At 40.2% G+C, this 16374-nt stretch overlaps 2 protein-coding genes across 2 annotated transcripts; one reads left to right on the plus strand and one right to left on the minus strand.

Moving 5' to 3' along the window:
* Positions 1 to 392: 392 nt before the first annotated feature.
* Positions 393 to 3700, minus strand: mgme1 (mitochondrial genome maintenance exonuclease 1). Its single transcript, XM_041947596.1, has 5 exons — positions 2876 to 3700; positions 2517 to 2754; positions 2306 to 2438; positions 2014 to 2144; positions 393 to 1558 (listed from the first exon to the last, which is right to left on the minus strand). Exons 1-5 carry the CDS (start codon positions 3384 to 3386, stop codon positions 1519 to 1521), a joined length of 1053 nt encoding a protein of 350 aa, XP_041803530.1. The 5' UTR covers positions 3387 to 3700; the 3' UTR covers positions 393 to 1518.
* Positions 3701 to 3955: 255 nt separating this feature from the next.
* On the plus strand, positions 3956 to 11876 carry snx5 (sorting nexin 5). Its single transcript, XM_041947595.1, has 13 exons — positions 3956 to 4110; positions 5208 to 5312; positions 5446 to 5556; positions 5796 to 5917; positions 6082 to 6205; positions 6617 to 6712; positions 6811 to 6916; positions 7028 to 7103; positions 7592 to 7631; positions 7727 to 7813; positions 8138 to 8297; positions 8404 to 8489; positions 10428 to 11876. Exons 1-13 carry the CDS (start codon positions 4075 to 4077, stop codon positions 10476 to 10478), a joined length of 1200 nt encoding a protein of 399 aa, XP_041803529.1. The 5' UTR covers positions 3956 to 4074; the 3' UTR covers positions 10479 to 11876.
* Positions 11877 to 16374: the final 4498 nt, after the last annotated feature.

Genomic DNA, 16374 nt, shown 5'->3' on the forward strand with positions numbered 1-16374 from the left:
AATTTCTTTTTTTGTGTGTGTGTGTCCATGTTTCCACACATTTGAAACAAGCTTCAACCCAGTCTGTGGGTTATAAGTGTTTCGCTAGTTTAGGTCCAGTATGTGTTTGACAACTCCTTCAACTTAAAGGTTTACGGTTCTTTGGTCCTCACAAACAGATCAGATCCAGTCAGATCAGACTGTAAAGGTTTTAGACAGATGGCCAGAGTTCAGTGTCACTGTCTGTGAACCACAACATGAACAAGTAAACAATAATCAATGCATATGTATTTTTGCATCTCCAGTATCTTCATTTTCCAGAGAGGTGAGCTCTTCAAAGCCATTCTGTTTTTTGCAAATAATGAGGCTATTCTAGAGAAAACCATAAATTCTTAGTGAATAACACGGATGTCACTTCATTAACCTTTTATTCTCTTCTTTGCACTCATTAAAGTGGCCTTATGACCACTGAAATACTATCATGACATTAATGTTCTGAGCTCTGCACTCCTAAAATTCAACTGTAAATTAAATGACAAGTGACTCAGTGACAAGACATAAGTGTTACTGTGGCACCGCAGCCTTTAAGGCAGAAATGTAGCGTTAAGGGTTTTCTATCATTTTGTTCAAAGCCCTCCCATTGTTATGGCATATCATTTAGAGATCTGAGAGATACTGCACCAATATGATGCAGATACTGATACTGCAGTTATGAGTGCAAAGATCAGTGCCTCAGTGCTATTACAAAATGGCTATAGTGTTAGTTCAACAAAAGAAATAAAACAGGTACACAGGTAAATAAAAAGGAGAGATGAGGTAGATAAGATGGGATTCATATCATAAGGAAACAGACACCTTCTATTCTAAGATGAAAAAACGTACTTATTGACAGCTTGTTCCAAAATATCAGAGCGACTTTGGGACATCTTTCTAAATCTTACAGACGTCAACATTTGCACAGTCATGGTCTCCAGGTTGTAATAACTTAAGATAGAATCAGTGGAATCTTTAATCCTTTTGAAATAATACAGTTTCTCAGAAGACAAAAGAAATACAAACAACAAATTCAGTTTCACACGTTAAAAAAAAACTGCATTAATCATCCTTTGCCACATTTGACAGATTCAAAGCAGTGGTATCAGAAAAAGCCGTGCTCAGCAGCAATGGCAGCGTGTCACATGATGGTACTGGAGGATGTGTCCAACCTGCCCTCTACAGGCAGGCAGAGCCTATCCAAGCAGTGATATCGCAAATGTCCAGTGTTCAACAAAATCATTATTTCAGGTTTTAATCGTTTGTAAAGACAACAGCATTCGGCTCTGTTTTGCGTCAGCTAAAGGGTCTGACTGAGCTCTCTGGATGAATCACACATTGGCTCGATGAATCAGACATGAACAAGCAGGCTGTCCGTATGACCCTGAACATGGTAGCAAACTTCCCCTCCTGCCATGTGCTGGATGCAGACGCAAAGCCCGTGTCCTGGATCCTGACCTACGCCACCTTTTCGTAACATGGGCCGGCCCTTAAGGACCGCACATCTCATCTCAGCTCCGAAAAAGCACTTGATGTCTGACTGGATCTGAAAAGAAAAACAAAACAAAACATCTTAATGTAAATGCATGTTAATGAAAAAATAATGGGAATCCACAGTCAACAGATATTTTTTTAATTAAACCTGATGGCTGGGCTTCAGGTAACTCCAATACTCATTATTGAGTGTGTTTAAAATAAATAATTTGCCTGCTGTAAGGTCAGTTTTAATGAGAAATTGCTGTCACAAGTAACTACAGCCCAAAGTAAGACTACTTCTTCAGTAATCAATTATCAATTAGAGTTTAAATTTTCCGTTGAGTCACCAAATGATTTATCAGATTCACTAGTTTATGGAGGCAAATACTAACCATGAGATCAAACATAACCAAAGAACATGAATGCATTTACCTCTGATTAAAATCCAAGATGTATTAAAAATGAAGTGTAAGTAGAACTGAAATTATTTTGAAAGGGAAAGAAAAACAAAAACGACTGCCTCACCTCTGTTCTGTGAACTCTTCGAGGCGAACCAACCAAGATTTCCAGTAGTCTAACATCAGCTCTGAGCTCAACTGGTGTGCGTGGGCAGGCGAGCCATCCTTGTAGGCGACTACAATGAGTCCATTTTCAACCTGCAATGACAGGAGATCAACGGCTATGAGGTAAACAGTAAAACATCAAAAATTAGATTCTTTAAATATTCCAAGTTCAAGTTAGGAATCTGACATTAAACAATCTTGGTCAAAAGCAGAGAATCAAAAGATCGTCACATCATGTTATCTCAGTAGATCACCTGGTACTTGTAGCTGCCGTCACTGTTCAAAGCCCCAGCATAGGCTGCCACCTGAATGGGGTTGTCATATGTGTTGCTCAGGAACGGTTTGGGCTTCTCTGAAGTCTTCCAGTCAATAATACACAGTACACCCCTGCAGAAAAAATGAGCTGTGAGTCTTTTACGAAAAAATAAATCGAGCCAACCTTTGCCTGCGAATCATGACATTTACCTGTAGCGAGCAACACAATCCACAATCCCCAGGTAGTTCAGCGTGTCATGCTGCACGGTGCTTTCAATAGCTCTGACTGCACTGACATCCTCCAGGACGTGAGAGATGCTCTCCATGTAGCCCTGTGTCTCAGGTGGGTACTCTGGGGCCTCTGAGGGATTTCTGTTCTTCCATGCTTCACCTGACATCAGAATGTCCTCCACAGATGAATGAAAACTCTTCCCTTGCCTAAATAAATCTGTTTGAATACAACAACTTTTGGTCAGTTCTCAGCTTGTCTTGCTTCTGGAAACCCCACAACACCCAATAAAATACAGTCCCACCACAACAGCAGGTCATGTTCATGTTACAAAACTTACTCTGAGAGTATGTTTTGAAGCCTTCCTCTCCGAGCTCTGCGATCATCCTCCTCTTCCATCTCTCCAGGTAGTATTTCTGTTCTGGGGAAAGCGTCTGCTGGAGAATGCGGGTCACGCTCGGTACTGAAGACCTGCCTTTGCCCCGGTTTAGTGTAATCTGCGCCGGAGGTCCTGACTCTAGCTCCTCTGTCTCTAGAGTCTCTCCGCAGTGTAAAAATGGATGAAGGGTCTGAGGTGCTCTTATATTTGGTCCTGAGGAGGGCGTCTGAGCTTTGATGACAGGTCCAAAAAGGTGCTCGTCCTCCGCTTGGAAGGTCTCCGGGGTTTGGGAACTGACCCTCGACATGACAGATCTCACGAGAGAGGAATAGCGCTCACTGTCCACCTCGCTGTACGGGCTGTGTCTCTTGGAGGATCTTAGGCGATGGCAAGAAGAAAAGTTCACAGAGAGGGAGGCGCATGGAGGGACAAGGATGCATCTAACGGACGCCACGCGTTTCATGAAAAACATTTTGGCGACTTTCACACAGCAAAGTAGGACGAGTATGATGTATTAGCTTCCTGACTACATGTACGTACACAGGTTGCAACGTTTTTACAGAACATTTAAGACTTTTGCGGTCATGTTGGTGGCGGTACTTGCCCCAACTTGTTCCTCAGTAACTAGTCCAGTGAAACACAGCTTTGTCGAAACGACGCGCTTCCTCGGTTGCATAAACTTCCGCATCCGGGCGTTCTGGCGTGTGTGCCAGTGGAAACTACATCACCCATAACGTGCAGTGTCTCATTGAAATACATCCGTGCGGGTATTGACTCGGTGGTACTCTATCTGTCTTACTTTGATTCACTTTTTCTGCTCTTTAAGACTCATATATCTGTTAGCTATTGATAACAAAATGTAACATTGTTGTTTAAAAATAAGTTATCATAAAACCTATAGCTATATTAAAGCCCACACGTCTACATGCGTTATGATTGATAAGGTTAGAAACCAATCATAGCCTTGTAAATTCTACATTGTCCAGTCAAATTCACTCTTAGGCGGGATTAAATGTTTAACGAAGGGGGGCAAAAAAAACCCGACTTGACAGCTCGTCGTTAGGCAGCGAACCAGTCAGCGGTGGGAGAGCTTCCTGCATATAGTTTTGTTATTAGGGTTGTTGGCCTGTTCTTCCTATTCCGTCGATTTCAGTCTTATCATGACATCCACTATAGACGAAAGCAATAAGGAAAAGGTAAGTTAAATGGTCTTTGGCACGTAAACTGCACCAAAAGTGGGTTCTGGTACCTTTAAGTCAAGCAGTAAGTATGTTAGCTGACATAAACGATTGATTTCTGGCTAAGTTATTGTCGCTAACTTGTGTTGTTTTCTGTCCACATAACGCTAGCCTCCGGCTAAAGCTAGCTAACAATTTATTGATTAAAGCTAGCAAGAATTGGGTAACGTAAAGCGACTACTATCAAACCGCATGTTTGCAGTAAGATGTTGTTTGCTTACATTACCTAACTTACTGAACGTGTTAAAACATGCAACGGTTAACGCTAATTGTTCACTGGAAGTTACAGTAAGTAATACAAGCTTTGTGGCGGTACTAAGGTATCGCTTTTACTACATTTCTACTCCATTAAACTACTGTGTTTCAGAGCTGTGCAACACACTGGCCTGTGACAACACAGATGACTTGACTAAAATTGTTAGCATTCTGACAGGTGTCTACATAACTTAATTGCGCCCTTGGTGCTTGTTCAACTTTACGGTAAATTTGGAGGATGTCGTTTGTGGTGCTGTTGAATTATATCGTATCATACTTAGAGGAGGTAAGGTAAGGGTACAAACTACAGCCTCAAGAATAACCAGAAAAACAGTCACACCAAAAACTGCACATTGTATCTGTAATGGTGGGTGTACCTGGGTGTAAGGTATATTCTTTCACCAGCAAGAGTAAATAGTCCAAACTATGTTTGTTAGGTTTTTTTTTTTTTTCTTCTTCTTCTGAAGGCCCCTGTTCACTTGAGGATTTAAAAAAGTACATCATATTTAGTATCTGCTATCCCACTTTTTACCTTTTAAATTCTCAGTACCCCACAGAAGTGTCAGCGAGACAGCATTGTAGATGAACTGTCCGATCAAACCAAAATATAGTGCATAATACGGCATTTATGATGTACTCCATCATGATGATCAGACCAGGGTTTTCCTTAAGGCAGCATTAAAAATCCATAAACAAATAAAAAAATGCATTTCTACATGACAAGTAATATTTTTGTGAGTAAACATATCATCAGCCAGCTACAAGTTTTTGGATAACCTTTGTGTATTCTTTCCTCTTAGATGCGCTCTGTTTCTGTGGATCTAAACACTGACGCCTCGCTTCTCATTGATATTCCTGATGCACTCTGTGAAAGGGACAAAGTCAAGTTTACTGTCCATACAAAGGTAAAAAAGTTTGTACCCCAACACTGACTCATTGCAACACAAACTCCTAACTTCAAAAATATTCTGTGATGGTATTTGTTGATATGTTGCCAGCTTTCTTTACAAAACACTTTAAAATTGAGTCTGTTTCCAGACCACACTTAGCTCTTTCCAGAAGCCAGAGTTCTCCGTTCCCAGGCAGCATGAAGACTTCATCTGGCTGCATGACACTCTGGTTGAGACAGAGGATTATGCTGGACTTATAGTGAGTTGGACTTCTTGCAGACAGGACTCGCATAGATAGACAGAGGCCGTAATATTACTATTTGATGCATGAATATTCAAATAAAGAAAATTAAAGGAGAAATTAAAACAAGTCCACAGGTTTTTTTGTTTGTTTGAAAAATATATTTTTTTACAAACATTTAGCTGCATGTTACACATTGACCATTTAACCTTTCTTGGATTTTTAAAGTCATTTATTTCCTGCTTTATCATCCATAGATTCCTCCAGCGCCCCCAAAGCCTGACTTTGAGAGCCCAAGAGAGAAGATGCACAAACTGGGGGAAGGTGAAGCCACTATGACTAAGGATGAGTACACTAAAATGAAGCAGGAGCTGGAGGCGTGAGTGTGACACTCAAACAAAACACCATATATTGTATAGCATCTTAAAGACAATGTCTTGTTAGATCCTCTACAAAATCTACATGAAATAGTCTTTTACTAAAAAAAAATTAAAAATCTTACTGCATCTATAATCTGTGTAATGTATTGTGTTTTCTTTTCAGTGAATACCTGGCTGTGTTCAAGAAAACTGTCCAAGTGCATGAAGTATTCCTGCAGAGACTGTCCTCTCACCCAATTTTAAGCAAAGACAGAAACTTCCAGATTTTCTTAGAGTATGACCAGGATGTGAGTTCCTCATAATGCTGACTTCCTTTCCCAAGTTGTCCGTTGGAAAGAGAGGAAGTAGGCTTTACCGGACAGTAGTGACACATGACTTACATCCTGCTGTGATCAGCAGTTATGCTTATCTATGGAGACTTAGTTGTTCAGTGCCTGTGGTGTTTGCTAATACAAGTTAGCTAAGAATTGAACACTTAAAATACTCAGGTACTAGTCTGATTAAAGAACATGCAGCATGGGCTACATGTATTTATGGACCATATTGTGTTGCATAATGATATACAAACAATGAACTCTGGGTGCTGTCACAAACATTTTCTTTAGTCTGTTCTTAGTTCCCATTACTTCATATAATTCGATTCAATAATCATATTCCTCTCATAGATTTCATTTCCCTTCTAAATTCTGTCATTTTAGCTCACTGTGAGAAGAAAGAACGCCAAGGAAATGTTTGGAGGATTCTTTAAAAACATGGTGAAGTCGGCTGATGAGGTCCTCATCTCAGGCATAAAGGTGGGGCTTCTTACACTACATCTATGGCAGCATTACAGATGCAATGTTGTAGCTCCTTCCCTGATCACCTTTTGCCTGTGTGTTTGTTTCCTGCATAGGAAGTCGATGAGTTTTTCGAGCAGGAGAAGACGTTTCTGCTTGACTACTACAGCAAGATAAAAGATTCCACTGCCAAAGCAGAGAAAATGACCCGCGCACACAAAAGTATGACAGAGTTTTTACGTTACCATGTTAAATAGGTTTTTGAGTGGAGTGGAAAAAAAATCATCAGTTTCGAATTTACTTAGTTTTGATTGTTAATTTCTGTCTTTGCAGATATTGCAGATGATTACATTCTCGTCTCTGCCACTCTGAACAGTCTCTCTGCTGATGATAGTACAGCAAACAAGAAGTGAGTGTAATGCATAATTTAAAGGACCTATGTGAAGGATTTAGTAGTATCTAGCGTTGAGGTTGTAGATTGCAACCCACTGAATACCCCTCGCTTCACCCCTACCTCTCCTACTCGAACCTAAGGTGGCTGTGAAATTCATGAGAAACCCAAAGGGTCTCTATAGAAAGCACAACAATTCTTATTTTCAGGTGATTATACACTCTGAAATGTTATTTCTAGATTATATTCCATTTCTGCTAATTCCACCAATAGATTCCCCCTAAATCTTACACACTGGTCCTTTAATGATTTTTAATCAAAGACATAGTTTTTGTTGAACATTTTAAGTGATGGTTCTCTTTTGGTTTCATCTTGTGGACAAATCAGAGCTTAGGCAATTTTGAAAAGCTGGGCTGTCATGATATTTCCTGCTAATTGTATTAATTGACATCTTTATCAAAGACGTAATTGCATAGTGTTCCATGTTTTGGCTACTTTTTTCTCAGGCACCTGGAGAAGTTGTCAGACCTGTTTGAGAAGCTCAGAGTAAGTAGAACGGTTCAGTTACCTTTGTAAATGTTTGTTCTGATTTGTAAATACACCGTGGTAGTCAATATGTTACTTTACTTGTGTTCCTGTAGAAAGTGGAAGCAAGAGTAGCATCTGACCAGGAGCTAAAACTCACAGAGCTGCTGAGATACTACATGAGAGACATCCAGGCTGCCAAGGTGAGACACGTTAATGTTCTGACTTCGTACAAGATGCCCAGTATGAATCCTCGTTGTCCTTTATAATAAATCTGACTGAAGATTTAGGGCTAAATATGAAGAGAAAATAATTTGCATTACTTAGAGAAGGAAGGCAGAAATTGGCCATTAGAGATGTTCATATTTATATATATATATATATTTTCACATAAGCTTGAGCTTAATACATTGTTAGATATTTTCCCAGTGAAGGCAAGTTATCAGTAAAATATTTCAAGTGCACTTTGTTTAGGTTCCCCTTTTCATTCTTTTATTTCTCATGTTAAACTCTGTCATACACGTCAGGACCTTCTATACAGGCGAGCCAGGGCGTTAGCTGACTATGAGAACTCTAACAAGGCTTTGGATAAGGCTCGACTGAAGAGCAAGGACATTCCCCAGGCAGAGGAGCACCAGCAGCAGTGCCTGCAGAAATTTGACAAGCTCTCAGAGTCTGGGAAGAAAGGTTTGTGCATCCATGCAGAAGAGATGCATGCTCAGTCTCTACTTGTGTCTTTGTGTCTAAAATGGTACGCAAGCCCCGTTTTAACTGGACAATGTTATCATCGTAGAACTCACCAGTTTCAAGGGCAGGCGTGTCGTGGCCTTCAGGAAGAACCTCATAGAGATGGCTGAGCTTGAGATAAAACATGCCAAGGTAAGCAGCACAACACAGCCGACTGCTGCAGGAGGTTTATCATCATCATTTACTTTGTGATGAGGTGTCATGGTTTTTACAAAAACTCAGAATATTCCTATAGGGACATATACCTTATTATTATTATTGTTGTTGTTGTTTTTGTTGTTGTTGTTGTTGAGGAATAAGGAATCAATCACTGTCTGGATCATGAATCACTTGGGTGTGCAGAACAAAAAAAGTGTTAGGGGCTGGTGTAAAGGAGAGTCCGGACCCAACAGCAGTAGTACGGAGACGTTTGTTTATTAAACAACAGGAAAAAAACAGAAAACCACCTTGCGGGGAAAAAACACTGACAGCCAGGGGAAAACGAAAAGATGAGCACAGGAGGAATAACTCAGACTGGCGTTTAACAAAACTCAAGAAATACTGGAGTCACAAGAGGCAGGAGATCGAACCGACAGCAAGCACGCATGTGGTAGCAAGAATAATCATCCGGCACAGGAGTGTGTCTGGAGGTGCCTTAAGTAGGCAGGCTAATTAGCGTAGGTCAAGCAGGTGCGTTTAGGGGAGCCTGCTGCCAAAGAGATTGCCCGGCCTCTGTGCTCTGCCTATGAAAGGTGGAGAGAGAGAGAGAGTGTGAGAGAGAGGCACAAAATATGAATACAGGAAAACCAGACCATAACAAAAAGAATACAATTGAGTATGCACAAGCAGATAATTAAAGTAAAGTTGATTAGCACATTCTAAATAAGTGTATTGACTATAACACAGCATGATGTGCCAGTCGTAAAACCATAAAAGAAGAGAAGTTCTTATTAGATTCTGTCACCTTATTTTTCATATCACACAATCATATCACACTTTGCTTGATCTAGAAAATCATGTGTACAATGAACTGAAGTATGAATGATGCACAAACACAGCTCACCGACACACAGCTGGCCCCAGATATTTCTGCATTTGCTGGTTCACAGCAATTTCCCAGTAGGCCATGTGCATAGTAACGTTTACCTGTTGTATAGAATTTTTACCTCCGAAAAGAAGATGCCTGCTCACTGCTTTTGTCATCAACACTGGTCTGTTGTTGTTGTTGTCCACATGGTCAGCACTGGTTTAGTTTGCTTTGTAAGTCATTTGTAGAACTGAAACATTTAAGTGGCAAGGTGTGGTTTAGTGTGTGTCGTTTCCAAGTGTAACACACCTCCTGCTTCTTGGTGTTATCATTTTTTCACTTTTTCACACTGAGCGAATAAATTTACCTTTGAATCCTCGAAAAGGCAAAATTATAAAAATTACCAAAATAAAGGGCCTTTAAATTTGGAAATAAATCCAATTTTTTTCTCGCTGTCCAATACCCCTATTATCCATATCCCTGTATATGTGATTATGATTTTACCTGGTTTTATTTCCACTTTAACAATGAGTTTGTGTCAGTCTGATAGAGTTGCTTGCAGATTTCTCTGTCATTGGCACTAATGAGTGACTCGCTGTCTGGCACCTATCGACACAAGCAAATCTTCATGTTGCGTGTGTCGCTCTCATTATTGCCAATGACAGAGAAATCTTTACCATGTCAGTGAGTTTGTGATAATCGGACTTGTGGATTTCTCTTCTCAATAATGAGAGCGACACTCATGAGATGAAAATTTGCTTGTGTTGATTGGTGCTAGACAGTGAGCAGAAACCTGCATACAGTGATGGTGTTTGCATGCAACAGCATCTCTGTTTCTTTTCAAAATCACCCAGCAAGCTTATTGGGTTTACTGATAATCAGGATCACATTTTTTTTAGGTTTACGCAAGTAAGATATGTTTTTTACGTGTGTCAACACAAACAAAAACTTATAACTAGGATGAAAATTTCAATGTGTCAAATGAATAATATTGGATGTGCTTGTGATTTAAAATAGAACAGAATGATCAGACATGTTAATATTGTTTTCTCCCGTCTTCACAGAACAATGCGACTCTATTGCAGGGATGCATTGACCTGCTCAAGAGCAACTGACATGTTTTCAAGTGTTCCTGTCCTATCATCACCAAGTGACCAGTCATAGCAAACAGAAACCCGGCGTCCCTGGGGCCTTGCATGGACATGAATCTAAGCCCTATCTCTGCTCCCACCCACGGGTCTGATGCCACTTTAGAACCCTGCCTGAGACCAAGCGTCTCGTAAGCAGAATGTCTTCATGTTTACGGAGTCCCTGTCCTCTGGTCTGTGGTCCATCCTTTTCCATGATTTATGGAGGATTAACTCAATGTCAATGCCTCCAGTGAATGAGGTTGCCAACATTAAGGTCTTCCATTCCTTTACAGCACCAGTAGAGCTGATTTTCTTTTTTCCCTAATTCTTGTTTTCTCATTTAATTACATTACGCACATGCTAGAAGAATTTGTCTTTTTCATCGTATTTCTGCCTTGATTCATTCTGACTCTACCCTCATCTCTCATATACATTTTGAAATACCTTTTTTTTTTGTAAGGCTTTCAGATTGTTTTTTTGTTGTTGTTTTATGCTTCATATGCTTGATCTGTTGAGGCTTTTTTAGTTTGCTAATGGAACAGCTTTACAGAAGCAAACCTAGTGCCTGCAAATAACATCCTCATGCTCTGCATTCCCAGGCTCTGACATTAGAGTGCAACCAAACCAGCCCTCTTGTAAGGAAACTCGTAACTGACTTAGAGGACAAGACACATCATCTTCAAGTGCTCTAAAATAGCTGCACTGACCTCAGGAATGGAAAGTTGGATTGATTTCCACAATTTGCAAGAGATAAGTTTGTAAGACATGGACTCAGATCCCACAGTTATCAAAGGTGCATATTAGTTTTGTAAATATGGTTGAATACTAAAAAATTCAGCAGATTGGTAAGAAGAACAAGTCAAATAGTTATTTGAGCTTCTAGCATTTTTATCAAAGCAAAATCAACAATTCTATACTGACTATGAGTCTGCATTTTGGTTTTATTTGCACTTGTAATACCCCTGCACCACATGTATTATAGTATGTTCCCTGCAGCCCCTTCACCCTGACCAACTCTGCCCATTCACGCTTTCCTTTTCTGTGTGTAGTGTTGATTTTTTCTTTATTTTGCCCTAAATTCCCCTTTGTAATTGATTGGGTCTCTTGTATCAGACCTTATATATATACCAGATCCTCTAAACACTTTGCTTCTAATAATTTTAAACAATTATAAAAAGATGCACTAAGAAGAAGAAAAATACTTTCCAATCACGAACAGGCTCAGTGGAGTGTTAAAATACATTATAGTTTTTTAAGAAATTGAATGTATTTCTAATGGATTCCAACTGTGTGAATTCCTTTACATGAAGCTTTTCTTACGGAACATTAGCATTTTATAAATTTGTAATAATGGCATTGAATAAATCCTACTTTCCCAACTTTTAGCTGGGCCAGTCTGTGTTTGTTTCAAGGGGTTGGAGTTTATGTTTAGTTTGTTGTTATATCACGTGACAGTTACTCTGGAGTCCTTGCAAAGTTTCTGCTGTGTGAAAATGCACTGAATCTCCATTATGAAGAGACACTGATCGTACCACTAGGTGGCGGTATCCATCTCCTAACTATCCTGTTTCACTAGTGTTAGTGTGTGGGCGCTTGAATTTAAACACAGATTCAAGATTCAAGATTGCCTTTATTGTTATTGAGCATGTCAACGACATTTGCAATGCAACCCCCGTGTTAGAAACAAAGATAATAAGAAAGATAATAAAATAGAATAAAGATAATAGAATAAAATAAACTACCATGCAGTAAAACTATGTGTAAATGCAATAAAAATATACTAAAACAAACAGCAAAGCAGGCTGCTCTGCGGGGCCCCAGACCCTGAAGGCCTGAGGTCCACTGGAGCAGATGCTCGAGGTTAGACAAATTTCTCTAGGACAAGACAGTGGGGCAAAGAGGGGTCCGTAGAAGGCAACAGGAAGGCCTCATTCTTGTCTTATAGTATATTTCGTTGGTTAAGAGAAGAGATTCAAGATTCAAGATTGCCTTTATTGTCATTGAGCATGACATGTCAATGAAATTTGCATTGCAACCCCCATGTTGGAAACAAGATGATAAGAAAGATGATAAAATTAAATTAAGATACTAGAATAAAATAAACTAACATGCAGTAAAAATATTCATAAATGCAATAAAAATATACCAGAAATGAAAATATACTAAGACAATAAAAATATACTAATGAAATATACTAAAATGTATATGCTGAGTGCAAATAACTGACCATTTAGTACTTAAATGTTAAGTACACAGAAGGTGAAGGTGGAGGTGGAGGTGTAAAAGTGCAGTGTACAGTGGCTCATAGTTCTCACAGTCTCTCACTCCAGTGGGGGATAGCTCTGACAGCTCTGGGGAAGAAGCTGTCCCTCAGTCTGTTGGTGGTGCTGCGGATGTTCCTGTACTGCTTTCCTAATGGAAGCGGTACAAACAGTCTGTGGCCCAGACCTTACCCTCTTCCTCACCCGGCCTTCACATATAGAGTCTAAGTTAGAAAGGGGGCAGCCCATGATGCCCTGTGCCATTTTAACCACCTGTGCCAGTTGTTTCCTCTCCTGAGCCATGCAGCTGCCATACCACACTGTCACACTAAGGCAGAGGGTACTTTCAGTGGTGGCCCTGTAGAAGTTGACGAGCAACCGAGAGGAGAGTCCAGCCCGTTTCAGTTTCCTGAGGAAGAAGAGTCTTTGTTGTGCCTTCTTCCCCAGGCGGGAGGTGTTCATGGACCAGAAGAGATCAGCTGTGATGTTGAGGCCCAGGAACATGATGTTGTCCACACGCTCCACCACTTCTCCGTCCATGAGGAGGGGGGCGTGATCCGTCTTCCTGGACCTCCTGAAGTCAACAATGGCCTCCTTGGTCTTCCCTGTGTTCAGCACCAGGTTGTTGGCCGAACACCACTGGGTGAGTTGATGTATCTCCTCTCTGTAGTGGGTCTTCACGACTGTGTTGGTGGGGTGTATGGCAGCACAGTCTTGAGTAAACATGGTGAAGAGGGCTGGGCTGAGCACACAACCCTGTGGTGTGCCCATGCTGAGGACCAGAGGGGATTATGTAGTGTTCCCTATTCTCACCACCTGAGGCCTGTTGGAGAGAAAGTCTCTGATCCAGTGGCACAGTGACGCAGGCAGACCCACTGTGTGTAGCTTCAGCGCCAGCTTGTCTGGGATGACAGTGTTGAAAGCTAAGCTTAAATCTACAAATAGCATCCTGACGTAGGTGTTGGGCTACTGCAGGTGGGTCAGAGCTGTGTGCAGGGTGATGGAGACAGCATCCTCTGTGGACCGATTCCCTCTGTAGGCAAACTGAAGGCTGTCTAGGTCCGTGGGGATGAAGTCTCTGATGTACCTGTGAAGAGTCCGCTCAAAGCACTGTACGCAGCTGTATGCATGTTGGTGTAAAATCCATTCACCACAGTGGATCCTGGGATGGGACCTTGTGGTGTATTAGATAAGATGGGAGGAAATGCCGCAGTGATCATGGGAATCATCACCACCACTTTTTGAGCAGCACTAAGCAGGATCGCTTGTCGTGCATTATAGTCAATGTATTTTATGTGGTACCGTATGTATATAGAGTACAATGGAACTTGCAAAAAAAAAAAAAAAGTTTTTGTTTTTTGCATCATGAAGGAAATCCTACAGATACAAGTTGATTATTAAGAAGTGATGCTTCATTTACCATTTCTTCATACAGCGGTGAGAGGTTATGCCCAAATGAGACATGGAGAAGTGCATCAACAGAACATACTGTATCTGTCCATGATGCTTTTGTCAATATTGACATCACCAGTGGTGCAATCAAAGTGATTTTAAGGTTACGATTCACTGATTGGATGAAACCACAGACTACAGCCAATGAGACGGTAACACATACAGTACAAACAGGTTGGATTTGCCAACTGCAACCAGAGCAAACAGTATTTGAAAGCACAGCATTAAAGAATTAGTGTTTTGGTGGTTCCTCTTTTTGGAACATGAAAAGGAATAAGTAATATAAGTAATGTCTGTTTTAAGGTGCCATGATGTAGTTTTTCCTTACTGAGAGCTTATTTCACTTCACTGTCTGAAAATATGCGGTTATCTGAGTACATGAGCGTGAAACAGAAGAGTATCAGTCCTAAATATAGTGTTCTCATGTTCCCTTTGTGTAGCTACTGTGTTACTATGATAAAGGATTTGCTCAGTTCTTGCTCTAATCACAGAAGTAAAACTTCTGAGGCTATGGTGTACTGTGTGAAATTAGTCTGTGCTAGTGTAAAGGAACAAATCTTTTGGCTTCAAAGACTTATTTTGCTGATTTTAAGAATTTCCTTATCTTCCCTTAGGCACGCCTGGGTAATTTGCAGATTGTGAATGCATGATAAGGAGTGAGATTTAACAGATTTTCAGAGCTTTTGGAGACTTTATCAGTATTTGGCCATTAATAATTTGTGCAACATCATCTTTATGATTCTAATTATCATGTCTGAATCCTCAGTTGCACACACACACACAAACAAACACATTGCTCTTTCGGCAACCACCTGGAATTTAAGAATGCATATAGAAAAAGCTGCAACAAAAAGAACAGTCTTTTACTGCTTTGGTTGAGGTCATGGGTATTGGTGAACTGCAAAGAACCAACAGGCGGGTATCTTATACTGACTGAGCATGTGAAAGCACCTGCCTCATGTCCCACAGCTCGATACTGTTCAACTGAAAAGTCATAATAGGACTGGGGGCAAAAAGCATGAGGGCCTCCTCAAATAGAAACCGTGACCTCTGAAGGGGCTTACTCACTACTAAAAAGTGCACCTGCAGGGCTTGCTGATGTAACTGAACTTTCTGTGCTTCCTTAATGAAACAGAACAGGGTGCTTATTCCTGGTGGCCATCAGGTAAAACCTGCACACAGCTACAGATTTTAGCCCTGAGTTGCACTGGGGCTGTCGGCTCATACAGTATATATTTCTCTGACACCGTCACCCTCCTGCCTAGACACCAACAACACAAGTGGCTCGTACAACATTCTTTTTCATTAGGAAAATGAAACTTAAAATGTCAACTGAGCCCTTGGTAGTATTCAGAATTTAGCCATCACTGTACTTAAGCACATCAGTGACAAATTAACACTGGACATTGAGCTAGCTACCTCTCCATAGACATTATTTCTAATATTACAATATTATACTACTATATTATATTACATTATTTATTTATCCATTGCAATCCCAGTATACTTAAAGCTACCTCATACATACTGCCATATTAACTCACTATAGAATATAATTCTACAGATGTTTAGTGTTGTCCTGTACTGTAAATATTCCACTATTGCAAATATTGTGTATCATGCACGTTGCACTGCAACTGAGAGACAAGCATATAAGCTTTTCATTATACTATATGTCTATGAGTATAATGACAATAAAGTTGAATTGAACTAAAAAAAAATAAATTGAATGTGGGAAATCACGTAATTCTTTGTGATTATCAGTAAATTCCACAGCAATTTCATGTCAAAACTAAGTTTTATATCACGTAGGAGTCATAGACACTGTGAAGGACAAGTATTTTCCTCCTGTCATAATGTAATTCTGTCCTTTACACAAGTCGACAACGCTTAAAGGACCAAAGGCCAAATCTTTGCTAGGTTAGTGTGCCCTGCCTTTTCCAGTCATTTACTTTCATGCACACAGCACAAACACAATGTCCTTTCAAATTCTAAATCACTTACATGCACGGACCAACAACAAAAGTGTCTTATCTTATCACACAACAGAAATATTTTGAGTGTGATTAATCATTTATATTTCACAGCAGTTTATGCAGTGTTGTTTAACTAAAGTGTAGTTATCATCTTGATGATCACAGTATACAAATACTAAAGCAAGGAACAGC

Source organism: Chelmon rostratus, chromosome 11, assembly GCF_017976325.1.
Source record: "Chelmon rostratus isolate fCheRos1 chromosome 11, fCheRos1.pri, whole genome shotgun sequence".
In the NCBI taxonomy this organism is placed as follows: Eukaryota; Metazoa; Chordata; class Actinopteri; order Chaetodontiformes; family Chaetodontidae; genus Chelmon; species Chelmon rostratus.

Excerpts from the sequence above, each read along its gene's own strand:
- mgme1 (XM_041947596.1), bottom strand. The coding sequence starts at position 3,386 with ATGTTTTTCATGAAACGCGTGGCGTCCGTTAGATGCATCCTTGTCCCT. Across the intron at positions 2,755-2,875 it reads CTTCAAAACATACTCTCAGA|ATTTATTTAGGCAAGGGAAG; the intron begins GTAAGTTTTGTA and ends GTATTCAAACAG. Across the intron at positions 2,439-2,516 it reads GATTGTGTTGCTCGCTACAG|GGGTGTACTGTGTATTATTG; the intron begins GTAAATGTCATG and ends TTTTTTCTGCAG.
- snx5 (XM_041947595.1), top strand. The coding sequence starts at position 4,075 with ATGACATCCACTATAGACGAAAGCAATAAGGAAAAG. Across the intron at positions 4,111-5,207 it reads ACGAAAGCAATAAGGAAAAG|ATGCGCTCTGTTTCTGTGGA; the intron begins GTAAGTTAAATG and ends CTTTCCTCTTAG. Across the intron at positions 6,917-7,027 it reads AATGACCCGCGCACACAAAA|ATATTGCAGATGATTACATT; the intron begins GTATGACAGAGT and ends CTGTCTTTGCAG.